Below are 18391 nucleotides of genomic sequence, written 5' to 3'. Positions count from 1 at the left end.
GCCAAAGTACTGGAGCCTCAACTTCAGGATCTGTCCTTCCAGTGAGCACTCAGGGCTGATTTCTTTAAGGATGGATAAGTCTGATCATTTTGCAGCCCATGGGACTCTCAAGAGTCTCTTCCAGCACCATAATTGGTGGAATCTACACACATATAAAAACTGTTCTGAAAATGCTTTATTAAAAGTGGTTTTTTTTAAAAAATACAATGAATTTTCTGTAAGGCTCACTATTGCCATCTAGTGTCACAACCCACACAACCCCCCCACCCCCACCCCCCCACACTACAGTATTAGATTCTAAACAGATTTCAGCTTTTCGAACTAAGCAATTTCGCATTCTGGACCAGGTAACTACAATATCACTAATTTTGAAAGTTATAGCAACCAGTTAGTAGGTATGTTTGTTTAAAAAAAAAGTTGGATCTTCAGATCGTCAATTTGTTGTAATTGTTTAAGCTGGTCCTTTCTGTGATTTTTTAAAAAATTGCTTTGATTTAAACCAGTCTCCTCTACATTCAGGCCAGTAGTTCAAGTTTGTGAATAGCTATGTGAGAAGGAAGCAATCCTCTCCATCAAAATTATACAACTATAAGCAATTGTCCTGAAGCAAAATATTTGGTTGATGAGTTCAAATAAATCTTTAACACATGTCTTCCTGAGGCTCCTGCCCAATTCTGTGGGTTTCCTGCAACATTTCCCTTTTGTATTCACCCTCCTCCGCTGATTCAACATCCTAGAGCTCCTGCTCCTTGGCTTCAGGAGCGCCACCTTGCCTCCCACATTGAGGGGGCTCAGTGTCATGTAATGTCACGTCATGCACCCCTCTGTGTGTCCCACAAGTGCTCGCCTGGAGGTGAAGAATAGAGTGCACAGAGGGCACTCTCCGTGTGACCCGCCCCCACTCAGCACTTTTTTTGTCTAGAAAAAAAGCACCGCATAGGAATCTCCCTATACTGAGTCAGACCTCTGTTCTATGTAGCTCAGTATATTCTGCATGGACTGGCAGTTGCTCTCCTGGGCTTCAGAAAGGGGTCTTTTCCTGCCCTACCTGGAGATGCCCCAGGGGAATGAACCTGGAATCTTCTACATGGAAAGCAGATGCTCTACCACTGAGCTACAATAAATTACCGGTACTATAGTTGACATACAGAAAGACAGGGGGCGTAACACTAATAAAATAACTACAAATTTCATGATAAAGTGTTACAAACCTTGGATAATGGCTTCTTCTGGGCACAATTAATCCCTCCGATAAAGACCATGTTGGGCATGATAGGTCTGGGGTAATCAAATGCAAAGTCATACCTCAGCAACCAAAGGGATGTTTTACTAAAAAGTTCCAAGGTTGTAATCTTCCTCTGCAGAAACTCAGTAGCAAGCTCTTCATATTTTCCATAAAATAAGTAGCAAACTAAAGAATTGAACTGAGTCATTAAAACATTCTTCACACGCTCAGTAAATGTCATATGATCCGAGTAAGTTGTAAAACCCTCTGGGATGTAAGAAATGGGGCTTGGACACTGAGCAGCTTGGAAGTCCAAACGACATGGAAGTCCACGCAAGAAGTAGACTGTAGGCAAGGAAAGACATTCAGCAAGGATTGGAGCGCAAGGCAGCACAGGATCTGAAAACACAGTATCAAAGTTGCTCTGCTGGAGGAATTGGACGAGTTCTCTGTCATATAAAAGATGCCGACAAGCAGAAACAAACATGGAAACACTATTAGATAAGTTTCTGTAGATTTGAACAACCTTCTCCAGGAGGTGAGGATTATTAAAAATATTCTCACCTATTGCACTGTAATATTCATCCAACTGCTCCTGGGTGTAAGGCACGGAGTGTGTTCTTACAGTAAAATGCTCGGAAGACGTTTGCATGACCAAAGTGTTTTCTGGCATCACAACCACAACCTCATGTCCTTTTTGCGCAAGCGTCTCAACTACCACTTGCATGCTCAGCCAGTGACTTCCATCTTGTGGCATTACTAACAGCTTCCCACTTTTGGCACAATGCCACAAAGAGAACCAAAAGGCAAGTCCAGCAACCAGTTGAGACCTTGAATTCAGCCCCGCCATTGTGGTATCAAGGAGCCCTGACTTCCTTACACGCTTTGTGCCTAATATATGAAAGCAGATGTTTCAAATATAACATTGGTGGAATCACTCATATGAAGCATCAAGTAAATGTTTAATGCATGTCCTCCACTGACTCCACTTTTATCTGGACCAAAGGCTGTGCATGAAATAATATTGAATGGATAAGAACAGGGCCAACCAAGTTCATGTCGCACATTAACAACAACAAAGAAAACTCTTCTGCCACAAGAGTTATAGAAGATGACTTAGCACAATTATGTGGTGTGCTTCTGTAACCCTCAGATTTTAAAATGTTAACTAGAACAAGCAACACAGAACAAAAAGGCAAGGCCAGTGGCTCGTTGAGACCTTGAATTCATCGTTCCTGTCATGGTAACAAGAAGCCCTGACTTTGTTATATAAAGGTGAAGGGACCCCTGACCATTAGGTCCAGTCGTGTCCGACTCTGGGGTTGCGGTGCTCATTTTGCATTAAAGGCAGAGGGAGCCGGCGTACAGCTTCCAGGTCAAGTGGCCAGCATGACTAAGCCGCTTCTGGCAAACCAGAGCAGCGCACAGAAACGCCGTTTACCTTCCCGCCAGAGCGGTCCCCATTTATCTACTTGCACTTTGACATGCTTTCGAACTGCTAGGTGGGCAGGAGCGGTGACCGAGCAATGGGAGCTCAGCAGGGATTCAAACTGCCAACCTTCTGATCAGCAAGCCCTAGACTCTGTGGTTTAACCCACAGCGCCACCTGTATGCCTAATGCACAAAAGCAGATGTTGCTGAGTATAATATTGGTGTAGCCCACAGCATCACTGATTCCAAGTATCAGGTAAATGTTTAATAAATGTCCTCTGCTGATCTTATGATTGGGGCTAAAAGTTTGTACATTCAAATGTACTAAATAGATAAGAATAGGGCCAAATGAGTTTATGTTGTACGTTATCGAAACAAATCCCTTCAGCAACAATATTTGCCTGCAGATGATTCAGCATAAGTTTATAGTTTTATCCTGTAGCTCGTGGAGGTCAGGCAGTATAGTTACCATAATGTCCTATATTATACTCTTTTTTGTGAGCTTCCTATGGAACATCACCTTTATTGGTGCTAGAAAGGAGACCTCCCCAAACCCGAGAAATTAATAAATGGTAGAATTCTGATTATTTGGGATATGAAGGGAAAATACAAGCTGCAGAAGTATTCCTGGGCTAGCCTATGCAAAATAACCTGGCAATGTAGGACCATTAAGAAACAACACAGGGCCATTGGCAAGGCAAGAGTCCTCCCCCCCCCAGGTGTGAACAAAGATGGGGAGGGGGGTTGGAAGGTTGCCAGGGTAACTGGATGTCAAAGGAGCCAGCCTCTGCAGAGGAGGGGGGGGCAATGCAACATTGTGCAATGTGCTGATGTCCCATGTGCAACATCATCTGAATATTGAGGGGGCCCGAAACTGCCTTGGCCCCTAGAAGTTGGTGCCTATGCTGGGTGTGATGTCACAGAAGAGTTTGGGGCCTTTGGCACAAGGCTTGGAATAGCTGAGAACAAAGGACAGAACCATTTGGGCAGGCTGGCTGAAGGGAGGCTGGGAGAGAGGCCTTGGACTCCAGGGCTGCACTGCTGTGGGGAACAAGCCTCTCTTGACACGGCCATACTGTAAGATCTGGACTCCCTCCAGGCAGACTGAAGGTGTAAATAGGTGAATAAACCATATTTCTTAAAGCTACAACAGCCTGCAGTGCGTCTTCAATTCCCCAAAGGAGCACAGACCCTGGTTTAGGGGCTAGGGTTGCCAGGTCTGCTTCCAAAACATAGTGGACAAACCGGGGGGGGGGGGGGTAAATTAAAATATATATTTTCTTACAAACATTTTAACACATATTAAAATACCATTTCACCATAAAGCTTTTGAACAAAAAAGTCCACTATTTTGTGGGAAAAAATAGTGAACAGAATGTGAAAATAGTGGACTGTCCACTCAAATAGTGGACACCTGGCAACCCAGGGCCAAAACCCCTGGAATCCTGTGCACGGCTCAGCAGGGACTGGGGTGGCCATTAACAATATTAAAGAAAACATAGTCTCTTGTACATATTTCTATGTAAAAGAGAGGACAAGTGGAGCCGGAATATCTTATTTCTGATATCAAGCATTACAGGTAGCAGTGTGACTTGTATTCATTATAGTGAGTTTCCTCATAGAGAGGAAAGGCGGAAATTAAAGGTATTATACAGCCCACCCCGTCCCACCCCTGTGACCACCCAGAGAAAGGCAGATTGCAGAGGCAGCAACAGATAGGCTTAGCATCAGCACCAGGAGTAGCCGATGCCAATTGCTGCATCACCCTCTCTTGTTACTTAAAAAAACAAAACAATTTTCTTAGTCAGATGGCAGCAAGCCAGTGTAGCATATGGTAACAGACATTCATTTTAATATTTTTATCTTAAACTAGCTGCCAGGCCACACGTTGCTGTGGTTTTTTTTTTGCTTTTTTAAAATTCTGACCTCGAAAGTATTCTGGAAGCTCCTGTTTTCGTTCTTCCCTGTCCCTGTAGAGTAGGGGTCAGCAAGGGGCCGGTCCGGTGGTATTGATCACTTGGGACTGTGTGTGTTCATCATGCGAAGTTGCGGCGGCCATTTTAAGCGAGGGCACTGGCCACTTTATGGAGGCCTACTGCGGGCCTTGCTCTGGTTTTTTTAACTGTAAAAGTGCAACCCCCCCCCACAAACACCCCCCTCCTCACAATTAACTGGCCCCATGCTCTACGCCATTAAAAAGAGCATTCTCCCCCACCCCAGTCCCAAAATTACGCACCCCAGCGACAAAATCCCCTCAGAGCCGGTCTTACTCACTGTGACCTCTCAGGCAGCCTTATTTTGCTGCCACATTTTTTTTCTCCCCCTCTCTTCCACAACTGCCCTGCCTCCTGCTCCATCTTTTTTCCACATTTCCACTAAGCAGTTTGTTTCAGAAAGTCCTTGGGTGCTTACAGATGGCAGTTATAAAATGGTGGACGGGGTTTTCTTTTTGGCGCAGGTCTGATGACGTCAACAGGCAATCCGCCTTTCTATTGGATGCTGTTGGAGTCTTCAGTTCTGTTGCTGGTGACACGTAATGTGTGCGCCAATTTTTTTTGCCTTTATTCTATATTTTAGGCATGACAGGTGTGGGTTTTTTAAAATTTTTATTATGCTAGATCCTTCCTCGATGGTCATGTTACGCTTTGTCCTAATTTGATGCTGTTTGGTGCAGCGGTTACGGAGCAAGGTGGTGTCAGGCGCGCACGCAATGGGAACATATATATATATATATATAGAGAGAGAGAGAGAGAGAGAGATTGAGATGTATTCAATTCTCCCTCTGTTTGCAATGAGACTTCTGTTTCCTCTGCTTCCTACATCCATCTCCACAATATGCTACAGAGGGACTTCTAAACACTTGGAGTTGATTTTGAGGATTTTGAGGAGATTTTTGGGGGTGGGGGTGGGCTGGGAGGGAATAGGAAAGGTTAGAGTTCCACTGCATGCACAAAGTCCATTGCACCAGTGAAGCTTCAGCATTGGGTATTACTCAATATCCTTTTTTTACATGAAAATAGTGCTTCACTCCAGATAAACATGTTTAGCATCAGTGGAGTAGAAACAAAAGCAAATCAGTTTGTCAAGGATCCCAACATATTGAGTAGGCCGAGAGTTGCTACCTCCTTAATAACACTAGTCAAGGCACAAATCATAGCATAAATCAGGTGACGGAGGTCCTGTAAAATTGCAGATATATAGTAATTTCATGAGAAAGTGTTCCAAACCTGGGATAATGCCTTCTCTGTTCAGAGTTTATCTCTCCAATTAAAACCATGTCTGAGGTAATCAAATGCTAAGTGACCAAAGGGATGTTTATTTTTAAAAAAATCCAAGATTGTAATCTTCCTCTTCAGAGATTCAATAGCAATATATTAATATTTTACAAAAAATTAAGAAGTGCAAAATAAAGAATTTAACACCATCATTAAAATGTTTGTCACATGCTCAGCAAATGTCATATGATCTGAATAAGCTGTATACCGGTAAGTTCCTGAGATAAAAGGTAGGGGGCTTGGATTCTGGGCTGCCTTAAAATTCAGACCATATGGAAGTCTATGCAAGAAGTAGACTATGATCAAGGAAAGATATTCAGCACAAGGAGCACAGCATCTTAGAATCATAGAATTGGAAGAGACCCCAAGGGCCATCCAGTCCAACCCCCTGCCAAACAGGAAACACCATCAAAGCATTCCTGACAGATGGCTGTCAAGCCTCCGCTTAAAGACCTCCAAAGAAGGAGACTCCACCAAACTCCTTGGCAGCAAATTCCACTGTTGAACAGCTTACTGTCAGGAAGTTCTTCCTAATGTTTAGGTGGAATCTTCTTTCTTGTAGTTTGAATCCATTGCTTCGTGCCCGCTTCTCTGGAGCAGCAGAAAACAACCTTTCTCCCTCCTCTATATGACATCCTTTTATATAGTTGAACATGGCTATCATATCACCCCTTAACCTTCTCTTCTCCAGGCTAAACATACGCAGCTCCCTAAGCCGTTCCTCATAAGGCATCATTTCCAGGCCTTTGACCATTTTGGTTGCCCTCCTCTGGACACGTTCCAGCTTGTCAGTATCCTTCTTTAACTGTGATGCCCAGAACTGGACACAGTATTCCGGGTGAGGTCTGACCAGAGCGGAATACAGTGGTACTATTACTTCCCTTGATCTAGATGCTATACTCCTATTGATGCAGCCCAGAATTGCATTGGCTTTTTTAGCTGCTGCATCACACTGTTGACTCATGTCAAGTTTATGGCCTACCAAGACTCCTAGATCCTTTTCACATGTACTGCTCTCAAGCCAGGTGTCACCCATCCTGTATTTGTGCCTTTCATTTTTTTTGCCCAAGTGTAGTACTTTACATTTCTCCTTGTTAAAATTCATCTTGTTTGCTTTGGCCCAGTTGTCCAATCTGTTAAGGTCATTTTGAAGTGTGATCCTGTCCTCTGGGGTATTAGCCACCCCTCCCAATTTGGTGTCATCTGCAAACTTGACCAGGATGCCCTCAAGCCCATCATCCAAGTCATTGATGAAGATGTTGAATAAGACTGGGCCCAAGACAGAACCCTGTGGCACCCCACTAGTCACTTCTCTCCAGGATGAAGAGGAGCCTTTGATGAGCACCCTTTGGGTTCGGTCAGTCAGCCAGTTACAAATCCACTGAATGGTAGCATTGTCTAGCCCGCATTTTACCAGCTTCTTTACAAGAATATTATGGGACACCTTGTCAAAGGCCTTGCTGAAATCAAGATAGGCTACATCCACAGCGTTCCCTTCATCTACCAGGCTTGTAATTCTGTGAAAAAATGAGATCAGATTGTTCTGACATGACTTATTTTTCAGAAACCCATGCTGACTTTTAGTGATCACAGCGTTCCTTTCTAGGTGCTCACAGACCGTTTGCTTAATGATCTGCTCTAGAATCTTTCCTGGTATTGATGTCAGGCTGACTGGGCGGGTGGCATCAAAATTGCTCTGCTAGCTCTCTGTCATACAAGTAGAAGCAAACATGGAAATAATCTGAGATATGTTTTTATATACTTGAACAACCTACTCCAGAAATGAGAATTATTTAAAACATTCTCACCTACTGCACAGTAAAATTCACCCAACTGCTCCTGGGTGTAAGTATAAGTTACACTTACGTCCATGTAAGTATGGCACAGCATGTTCTTATAGTAAAATGCTCAGAAGATATCTTTCGGCATGACCAAAGTGCTTTCTAGCAGTACAACCACAACCCGATGTTCTTTTTGCTCAAGCTCCTCTACCACCACTTGCTTATTTGGCCAGTGACTTCCATTCTGTGGCCTCACCAACAGCTTCCCACTTCCAGCACAATGCCACAAACGGAACAAAAAGGCAAGGCTCACAGCTGCTTGAGACCTTGAATTCATCCTTCCTAACATGGAATCAAGGAACCCTGAACAGTGGTGAAGCTGCATGCTCCACTACCAGGTGCGGAGAGCCGGCGGGCGGGGGCATGGTGCATGCCCCGGGGGCATGGCACGCATCCCAGGGGCATGGTACGCTGCCCGCGAGGGCATGGTGCGCCGCCTGCAGGGGCGTGGCGCACGTTCTGGGGGTGTGACACGCCGTCTGTGGGGGCGTGGTGCACGGCGCGGCGCGTGTCTGGGGGGCGCCACGATGGCACCCTACCGGAATAGTGGTGCTGGGGGCAGTCCACTCCCTCCACACTCCCGTTCTTCCGGCAGTGGCCCTGAACTCATCAAGTAAATGTTTAACATGTTGCCTCTGCTGAACCTATAGCCACCAGGACATAAAGTCTTTATATCTAATCATAAGAATTCCAGTTGAGTTATTTACATTAACAAAATCTTAAGTTACAGAAGATGATTCATCACAATTAAACAGTTTGATTGTGTAACAAGCGGAGGTCATAAAAGTTCATAACTACTTATTGAATATGTTAAAGGTTACTACATTCCAGCAAGATGAATATTTTGTTCTTTTTTCTTTTAAAGTTTATTAAATTTCTCGCTCCTAAATTTTCGTCATGTACGCAGTGATGTCTAGGTGGATGGTTTTTATCGCCACACACCTGACTTCTGTGTGCTGCTCACCTAAATACAATCTAGCCGTTCTGCTGCCAGCAATTCAAATGATCCTAATTTGCCTATTGCCACTGACTGATGCTCACTGAAGGCATGCCCAAAAGATCTCTGGGGACTGTAACTGCAATATATATGTACAACCCTTAAAGAATGTTTTTAACACAGAGGTTTTCTACAAGACTGTTTTTGTACAAGTCCTTTGTGTTATTTTTATTTTTAAAATGCAAATATAGAATCCATTGCAAAAGTTGCAAGCTTCTGTTTTGCCCATTATCTATTGGCTTTCTTTGGTATTTATTTCATCTTCTTTATTAGCTAGTTTAGGCTCAGTGGAGCACATGCTCCTTCTTCTGTTGCTGTTTTTTTTATAAAAAACAAAACAAAACAGGGAGAGAGGACCCATCTCCCCCTCAAATTGCTGCGGGGATTCGGTGCTGGAGCTTCCCATGCATAAGCCTAGGCCACCTATGCATGGGATTCCAGTTGCTGGGGATCTGCGGCCAGCACCTCACATGCGTAAATGCACGGGCGCCGGCCAAGCCTGTGAACGGGACGCGCCGTTGTCCGCCAGGCCAAAATCTGAAGGTGCGTGAGTGAGTAGGAATAAAAGACTTGCCTCGTGACTAAACTTGGGATGACTTGCGACCTCCTACACTGTTGAAAAGCACTAAGTGAAACCCCTAACGATTTTTAAAACCAAAATTCTTCCCCAAATAAAGACAGACACAGTAATTTCCTTTATGGCTTTGGCTGACCCGCATAGGCTTCTAGACTTTCTTTGAACCTATCACTATTCTAAGAGTCCCCTAAACTAAAAGTCCCTACACCGCCAAATCTTCCGCAATGCTAAGGCTAACTAAATCTGTACCGCCAAATCTTCCGCGATCTAAGCCTATGCTAAACTAAAACCTAACTAAACCTTTACCGCCAAATCATCCGCAAACTAAAACCTAACTACCACCTGCACGCGCTTCCAACCCATCCAACCCTCAGCCCCAAAAAACCCCAACTAACTGAACGGCTGTTCAATCCTGTCTATCTCTAACTGAGTCCCCAACTTAACATGCCCAATACGGGGAGCCGCAGCCTTTTATTGATAACCAAGTGCAACGTCATGATCGATATATTTACCAATAGGAACGCTGTTGCTGCCCCCCAAAAAGGCGGGAAGCAGAATAAACGACCATTGACAACTTTGAAAACCTCTGGAACTAGAATTTTAGGCGGAGGGATCTCAGTGGCAAAATGCCTACTGAGCCCTGCTTTTGCTTTCACTTTTGTGAGGAAGAATACATAAAATAGTACACAAATAATCATTAAATTAAACAAATAACCGCGGGTTCAAAGGAACCCACGAAGTGTATTCCCACAAATTGCTTCCTTACAGAATCAAGGGTTTAAGCTTTCCTATATGGCTTGCTTGGTTTTTTTTTGAGAAACAAACACAATATAATAGATTCAGGTAGGTAGTCGTGTGTATCTGAAGAAGTGTGCATGCACACGAAAGCTTATACCAAGAACAAACTTATTTTTCGCTCCATGAAACACACCTGACCATAACACGCACCTAGTTTTTAGAGGAATACAAGAAAGATAAATATTCTGAAAGCAAGCAAAGCAAGAGCTGCATAAACAAACAAGAACTTCTCTCATATTTACCTTAATGTGTTTTACACATCAATTTTAGTAGGAATTTCTGAGTAACACTCTAAACCTGAGCACACTTCTGTAGGGCAAGACTTTTTTGAACAAAGTGCAACATGATTTTGAATAAATAGGGGACACGTGATTGGCAAGTCCCTTTGAGTTATTTTCAGGAAAATATGCCTCACCTAGAATAGAAATCTGTCTTGCAGTCTGATCCTGTGTACATTTTCTCAGAATGCTTCAGAGAAGCAAATAAACACTTCCATGAAAGTGTGCATGGGATTGATTCTATCAACACATGAAAGTGTGTATGGGATTGATTCAACGGTCCGCAACTACCCAGCACGACTCCCCACCCCTTTTAAGGGATGCAGACAGTGGGACCATGGTCGGCTTGTGTTTTTGTGCGGCGGCCGCTGGGCTTGCCACACTTCAGGGACATCAAGAGAAAGCCCGTGCGTGCTGGGCTTGGGAGCGACCCCCGTGGCATTCCGCATGGGGCTTGCCCCCCAGGGAGAGCGCCCATGGGGGGGAGGGAGCAGGGGTGGAGCAAGGGGACGGGGGGCGCTGACACTCGAGGCGGCGCCCCGCCCCTGCGATCGGTGCCGCTGGCACGCGTGGGGTGCAGCAACTTTTAAGGGTGCAGCGCATGAACAGCAGCACAGCCTTAAAACTTGCCGTGCCGCCACACGGAAGGGGTGCCACCCACTGGTGCCCGTGCTGCGGCGCGGCAACTTTAAAAGAAAAGAAAAGGGGGAAGGAAAGCAGCCGCTGGTTCTCTCTCCGGGCGGCTGCTTTCCTCCCCCCTTTTCTTTTTTTTAGGTCTAGATATACTAAGAAACAGCAATACACATATTGAAGGACTAGAGGGAATTAATTCATTGGGTCTCCTTGACTATTTTAATTAGCTGCTTTTGATGAAAAGCCTCATGATAATACTTCAAATCAGGCATTCTCAGTCCTTCCTTCATCCAAGGTCTATAGAGGGTTTTATTGGTCACATGACCACGCTTTCCCTAAGCAATAAATCCATTATGCAACAGTTGCCATTTAACAAAGATATTTGAGGGGATAGTTACAGGGAGGGTTTGAAACAAAAATGGGAATCTTGGTAAAACAGAGGTCTTAATTGCTGCAGTCTAGTCCAGCCAACTAAGCCTTAGGTGTTTCCAAGACTTCAGCTCGGCATCAATCATTTTCCAAAATTCCTTGGCCAAAGTTGCTTGAGATTGTTCATGACAATCATTGTTGCAATCTGGCTCATGGAGAAAATTGGAACATAATTTTTGAGCCATTCATGACTTGATTGAGAATGAGAATACCGATACTGCTCTTGTTCCTGAAACCTGGGTGGATGAGCTGGGGTGAGCTGTTCTGACTCAGCTGTGGCTGCCCAGAAACTAGACACAACATCAGCACATGCTACAGGCATGGATGGGGAAAGGGGTCCTGCTGTGGGCTTCATCAAGAAGTGCTGCCTGGTGCACCAGGGGAAATCTTATTCAGGCATGCATTTTCAGTTCAGTTAATGAGGTGTTATTAGGAGAGTTCTTATCACTTATAGATATTTTGTATATTTTATAGACTATAGACTATTTAGTGAATTCATTGCATGTTTTCTATTGAGTTTTTTTTTTTTTTGCTGGAAGGCGGGGTTGGAATTAATATCAAACTGTACTACAAAAGTAAAAATAGCACTAGTTGCACCAAACTCTGGTGATTGACTAGAACAGTGTTTTTCAACCACTGTTCCGCGGCACACTAGTGTGCCGCAAGATGTTGCCTGGTGTGCCATGGGAAAAATTGAAAAATTCAAGAGAATTACTTTATATATAGTCAATATAGGCACAGAGTTAATTTTTTTAACATTTTCTAATGGTGGTGTGCCTCGTGATTTTTTTTTCATGAAACAAGTGTGCCTTTGCCCAAAAAAGGTTGAAAAACACTGGACTAGAAAGTCTAAAAATCATGCTTCTACTCCTAATAGAAATCCTACAAAATTCAGAATCCTGACATAATAACTTGAAGAACAACAAAAATAAAATAATCATAATAATAATAAGTAGCAGCAGCATTACCAACCTGAGATAATGGCTTCTTCCAAGCACAGTTTACCCCTCCAATTATAATCATATTTGGCATTAGTGGCCTTGGATATTCAGCCACAAAGTCCATTCTCATCAGCCAAATGGATCCATGACTTAGAAGTTCTGTGAGACTCAGATCTCTCTGCAGAAACTCTGAAGCAAGACTTGCATAAGGAGAGTAGACAAAACTGCAGAGGAAGTATTCTGACAGGTGGAACAGGAGATTTTTCACACGCTGGGCAAACGTCATATGATCTGTGTTTCCTGTCATACCTCTTGGGACATAAGAAGGAGGCCTTGGACACTGCGCAGCTTCAAAGTCAAAACCACATGGTATTCCTCGTAAGAAAAAGACAGAGGGGATGCCAAAGTAATCAGCAACTATCTGGCCACAAGGCAACATAGGATCTGTAAAGAGAGCATCAAATTTGCTCTCCTTGATATACCTCATCAGTTCTTGGTTGTATAGTAAACGTGTGCAAGAATCTAAGAACATAGCATTTGTCTGTTTCATTCTCTCAATTGCTCTAAAAAACCTGACCAAAAAAGGAAGGTCTTGAAAATTGTCATTTCCAAATTCTTTAATATTGTTATCCATTTCTTCTTTGGTGAAGGGCACTGGAAAACTTTTCAAAGTATAAACATCATCTGACGCTTTTATGTGGATATTGATTTCAGGTGCAACAACGACTATCTCATGCCCATTCTTCTTGAGTTGGTTCAGGATGGGTTGCATGCTGAGCCAGTGGCTTCCATCCATGGGTACCACCAAGAGTTTCCCACCAGAAACAAAACCCAAAGAATACAGAAGCAACATGAGGATGGAAACATATGCCTGGGAGCAGGCCGTAGGAGCCATTTTTTTTGTCTGTCTGCTTGATTCTCTCTCTCTCTGAAAGTATCAGCTGTATGCTCCAAGCCAGCCCCTTATATACTAGAGTGCAAAGTCTGACCTTCTGTGCTCTTTTGAAGTAAACATTTAAGTAAAAGCCAAGGCTTATAGTTAAACATTTACTTTGGGAGGAGCTAAAGCTCATAAAAAGTACTACTGGAACTATACAAAATGTTTAGCCCTCCTTCATTTTCTTGTTATTGTTTGCATTGTTACAGAGAATACTTTTGCAGTTGTTATGTTTGATGTTTGTCTGAAAACAATAAAAACTTTCCATTATAATTATAAAAAAAGAACTGAGCAACTGAGTGGTGGTTAGCATCTGCTCAGCTAAGGACAGTCAATAATGCACACAGACCATAATGCACACGGTCAATGCATTATTTAATCCCATCCTTCCATCCATCAGATGCCATGGTCATAAATGATGTCAGCTGATGGGCAAGTACAGCTGGTGGGCATCTGAGAGATTCAGGAAGGGGTTGCACTGAAATCCATGCTAAAATGAAGGGGGATACTTGTTTTACCAGCTCCTTGCAAGGTGTTTTGAAGTCTCAGCTTCAGGACTTCAAAGCACCTTGCCCCTGATGTCATATGATTTGGCCCACAGTGTCAACTCTGAGAAGGATCAGGCCAGTGGAAGCAAGATATTTCTCCAACCCTGCTAGGAATTTATCAGTGTGGACTTGATATTTCTTGTTCTTACCATTGCCAGCCTTATCATGAGCCATGCTGAGCTACGTGCTACCCACTCTTCTCACAAAATCCACCAGCCAGTCAAGCTGCCACCAATCTCTTCCCCCTATTTGCTCCTATCACTCCCCACTCTTGCTCTCCTAGCCAGCTGTTGGCATGACACCAGGGATGTGGGAGCTCCTGCTCTCACCCTGAGGAAGGGAATGTTGAACTTTTTTAAAGAACCCATTTATTTTAGCCAAATGGAGCTCTAACACAAACATTTGTGATATGTTAGGTGTGAGTTTGTGTGCTAGTAAGGAAAGCAAGTAATAATTCAGGTTCTGATGAATCAAAATCAGGCAACACAGAGGTCAGATAAGGCAAAATTCAAAGAAAACATAGTATCAGTATCAAATTTTATTTCGGTCACAGACCAGCAAAGACAACATAGCACCTTGGATAGCTCCATGTGACTCTCAGGCCGAGAGAGCAAAATCTCGGGCAGCAAGATCTACAGGGGAAGCAGATTCAGCCTTCAATAAATGCATTGTGGCTGCTACATGGAGGCAGATCTACCGCCTCCTAGGCAGCCCACCCCCAGGCCACCTCTACAGAGGTCTCTCTGCAAAAAGGAGGCACTGCTCGTCTCCCACCCATAACAAGAAAATGGTGAGGGCTGCTCTCTGGGGTCTCCTGGGTTCTGCACCCACCCAATGTGATGCAGAACAGCCCCCCCCCAACACAAAATAGTCTTTGATTCCCACTTCAACCATTGGGTAAGGTTGATTTGATTCCCCCCACCACGCTCTTGATGTACTGTAGATCTTTACTTCCTCCTTGTTCCCTATGAGGATCTTTATTACCCCTCTGTTCTTGATCTTCACTCACCCCTTCTTCCCTGGTGGATGGGGGGCATTTTGTGGTTCACCTCAGGTGACAAAATGTCTTGGGCCAGCCCTGGCTCTAACTTACATCAGGAGCAGCTGAGTGACGGTTCTGGGAAGACCACTGTTCTGCTGGGGCTTCCAGACTGGAGTCCAAGGATGGCAAAGTGGTCTGCTGTGGTTTCAAAGGTGCTGGCAAAGAGGATCCTCCTGTACCCCTCCAGGACACAGGAAATGTCTGGGGCCAGTTCAGATCCTCAAGCAGTGAGAGTGATGTTCTCACCTGATGAGGTTTTGCCTCTCCACCCCTCCCAATGAGACAAGAGGATCTGAAACCAAGCTTATTGTACAAACACCAAAGAGAAATGTGCATGTAATTGCATATGCAAACAGCCAATATTGTAACTTTGAGCCTTGGCAATGTTAACATAAATATGGGGTATATTTTAAATAAATGTATAGATTCTGAGGGAGGATGAGAATGGGTAAGATCAGCATTTGTTCCGCAAAAACCCCTGACACTGAACGGAAGACTTCTCCTGAGCAAAAGATCCAATTTAACAAAAAGAGGATACTACACAAATATGCCTCCATAATAATTGAACAATGGGAAGCAATATATATTTACAAAACCACTGCCAAGATCTGTAGTCAGACTCTGCTACCAGAATCTAGAGAATCATGGCACACAATTAAAGCTCCCCTCACAAAGAATCCTGGGAACTGTAGTTTGTTAATCACAGAGCTACAGTTCCCAGCACACTTAATCAATCACAGTTTCCAGGTTTGTTTTTTCGGGGGGGGGGGGGGTTGCTTGAAATGTATGCATCCATCTAGAGTCAAGCATTCCCTGTTGTCAAGGACATCTCATTAATCCTTTCCTTTCCTACACCTTGATACTTCTTTGCAAATGCCATCCTAACATTTAGTTCATTTGTTTTTTCTTTCTAAGACTATAACTGAGCTTAGACTTCTAATAATAATAATAAACTTTATTACGGTCATAGACCAGCAGAAGAGGAAATAAAACGATAGTACATAATATAAATATTTCTTAAATATCGTCTTTTAACAATACTATTTCAGATCCCATGTTAGATTACAATTAAGCTAAAATTTAATAGGAGATAATTCCATTTAAGTATTATCTGCTATGGCTTGGTGGACGGCTTTATCGCTGTTGTCTGTTGATGTCATGACGCGTCTCAGTCTTGCCGCATGATAGCAAAATTTAGCTACAGTCATAGTTCGCTCTGGGTTGGTGTCCTCAATTAAGTATCTAGTCAGCATTTCAATTGAACGACCTGGTAGATTTTTTAATAGGGGTTCGATTAACTCCTTCCTCAAATCTCGATACAGAGTGCAGTATAGGAGAACGTGGCTAATAGATTCGATTTCCTTGAGATCACAGCTTAGACTTCTGAAACCAGTGTAATTTTAGGGGAGCAGTTAGTAGCATAGTCTCTCGCTGAGTCTCTCGAGTCTCCTTGCTTTGAGCACCCATTCCTGTAGCTGCTCGTGTGATCCCTGCCCAGTAAAACATTGTGCTCAAGGAACGCCTTCCTTTTTAGTTCACCCAGGCACTCTTGTTCCCCCTTCCTTTTGACATGTTTCTTGTATAGTTTGTAAAGAAGGCCAGGGATACAACTGCACACATACCCATTTCTTCTATTTCTCTCTCCTCCTCCTCCTTAGTTTCTACTACATTGCTTTTTTTTTTTTTAATCTGATCCAGTTCTCTGTGGGGGTGTTGGTTTCTATCATACTTAAATAACTCCTTTTTCATTTCCCTGCCACCCTTAACCATCCCTCCTGAATAACAGTGTAGCTTGCATGGGCCTATTAAAGAGATTGCAACTAATTTGTGACATAAAAATGTAATCACAGTTAAAAGTCACAAATGAAATAGAAAACAGTAGATATAGTTTACACACTATCCCTCAATATCAACAAGCACCAGAAATGCAATTTTGTCAAACCCCTGCTGTAACAAGTCAATATGGCCATATTTCCCAGATCAAATAATCACAGGACCAGGCAGTTTTCTTTAAGCAAAGGTATATCTCCACAACTGCTGAGCTACAGCCACAAATGTCCCATCCCATGCCCCTACAGACCTTGTTTTCAAACAGGAGTACAGAAATCAACATCTCACTATGATAATTCATTCAAGTGTGGCTGTGTTCGTAGCAAAGAGCATGGCAGCAACACAGATCTAAGCTCAAAACCATTGATACATTGCACCTACCTGTGGCAGGATTTTGCCTTCTTCACAGTTAATTCCTCCAATGAAGACCATATTTGGCATCACAGGTCTGGGATACTCAAATACAAAGTCATATCGTAAAAGCCAGACAGAGCCATTTCTGTAAAGTGTTGGCAAGTGAACATCTCTCTGAAGGAGTTCTGAAGCAAGCTCTTGGTAAGGAATGTACAGTCTCTTAAAGAGTGGCGTCTCTAAGAAGCTAATGAGCTGGTTCAACACTCGCTGGGTAAATGTCATGTGATCAGTGTGGCTGCTATAGCATCTTGGGACATAGGAAACCGGGTCTGGACATTTGCTGATAGCATTCTCTAAACCGCATGGGAATCCACGAAAGAAGTACACAGAAGGGATGGAGAGATGTTCAGCGAGGATGACTCCACATGGCAAAGCTGGATCTGTGAAAAGTGCATCAAACTGAGTCTCTTCCAGGTACTTCATGACTTCTCTGTTCCTCAGAAGGCTTTTGCAATTAATGAAAAACATTTCAAGGAGATGCATTAAGCTGCTATATGCTCCTAAAATCATGGCAGGAAAAGAGACTTCATCAAAGGGTTGGTTGCCCATCAATCGGAAACGCTGGGAAAGATCATCTGGTGTATACGGCACAGCAAATGTTTTCCTAGTGTAATATTTTGATTCTTTCATGAGCAGATTAACTTCTGGAGCCACCACAACTATCTCATGCCCTCTTTCACTGAGCTTCTCCACTACAGCACGCATGCTGAGCCAGTGGCTTCCATCCTGTGGTATCACTAGCAGCCTCTTTGCCTCTCCAAAGCAGAGGAGAACAAAGATAAAACAGACAGCACAGCCATGAAAGCGAGGCAAGGCGGAATCCATCTTCAATGACAGCCTATATGTGTTTGTTATGTAGCCATGTAACACTACCTTTTAAATCCAGAGCAGCATGCCATTAACCTTGGGTTTAACCTGCCCATATTGTTAATGATTGGTATAAAGCACAAGGTTGCTGATTAATGAGAGTCACTTTTCCCAGTGACACTGGTGAAATACTTGCAATGGATCAGTTAGACATTTGGCCTGATTTTGTAGCTCACACAAAATCTTCTTCAGACATGGGCGCCCAAAAGTGCTAAAATAATGTGCCAGACATAGCTGGATTCTTGTCTGGAAGTGACCTCCTTAACAAAGCATGCACTTCTTCACATGTTTGTGGCGTGATCTGCTTGCTGTTTCAAATCACTCCTTG

General features: G+C 43.5%; 1 protein-coding gene across 2 annotated transcripts in view; it reads right to left on the bottom strand.

Annotated features, from left to right (window-relative positions):
• Positions 1–18042, bottom strand: part of LOC117059686 (UDP-glucuronosyltransferase 1-6-like) — a 32415-nt gene extending 14373 nt beyond the window's left edge. The window contains exon 1 of one of the 2 annotated variants that reach the window (XM_033171464.1): positions 17164–18042. In XM_033171464.1, coding sequence (XP_033027355.1) covers positions 17164–18021 — 858 coding nt within the window. In that variant the 5' untranslated portion in view covers positions 18022–18042. Of the gene's footprint in view, positions 1–12456; positions 13349–17163 lie in introns of those variants that run through there. The other variant, XM_033171453.1, reaches the window with a different exon arrangement.
• Between the last annotated feature and the right edge of the window lie 349 nt (positions 18043–18391).

Source organism: Lacerta agilis, chromosome 1 (assembly GCF_009819535.1).
Source record: "Lacerta agilis isolate rLacAgi1 chromosome 1, rLacAgi1.pri, whole genome shotgun sequence".
Classification (NCBI taxonomy): domain Eukaryota; kingdom Metazoa; phylum Chordata; class Lepidosauria; order Squamata; family Lacertidae; genus Lacerta; species Lacerta agilis.
Note: the sequence above shows the minus strand (reverse complement) of the source record. Positions and strands in the feature narration are given on the sequence as shown.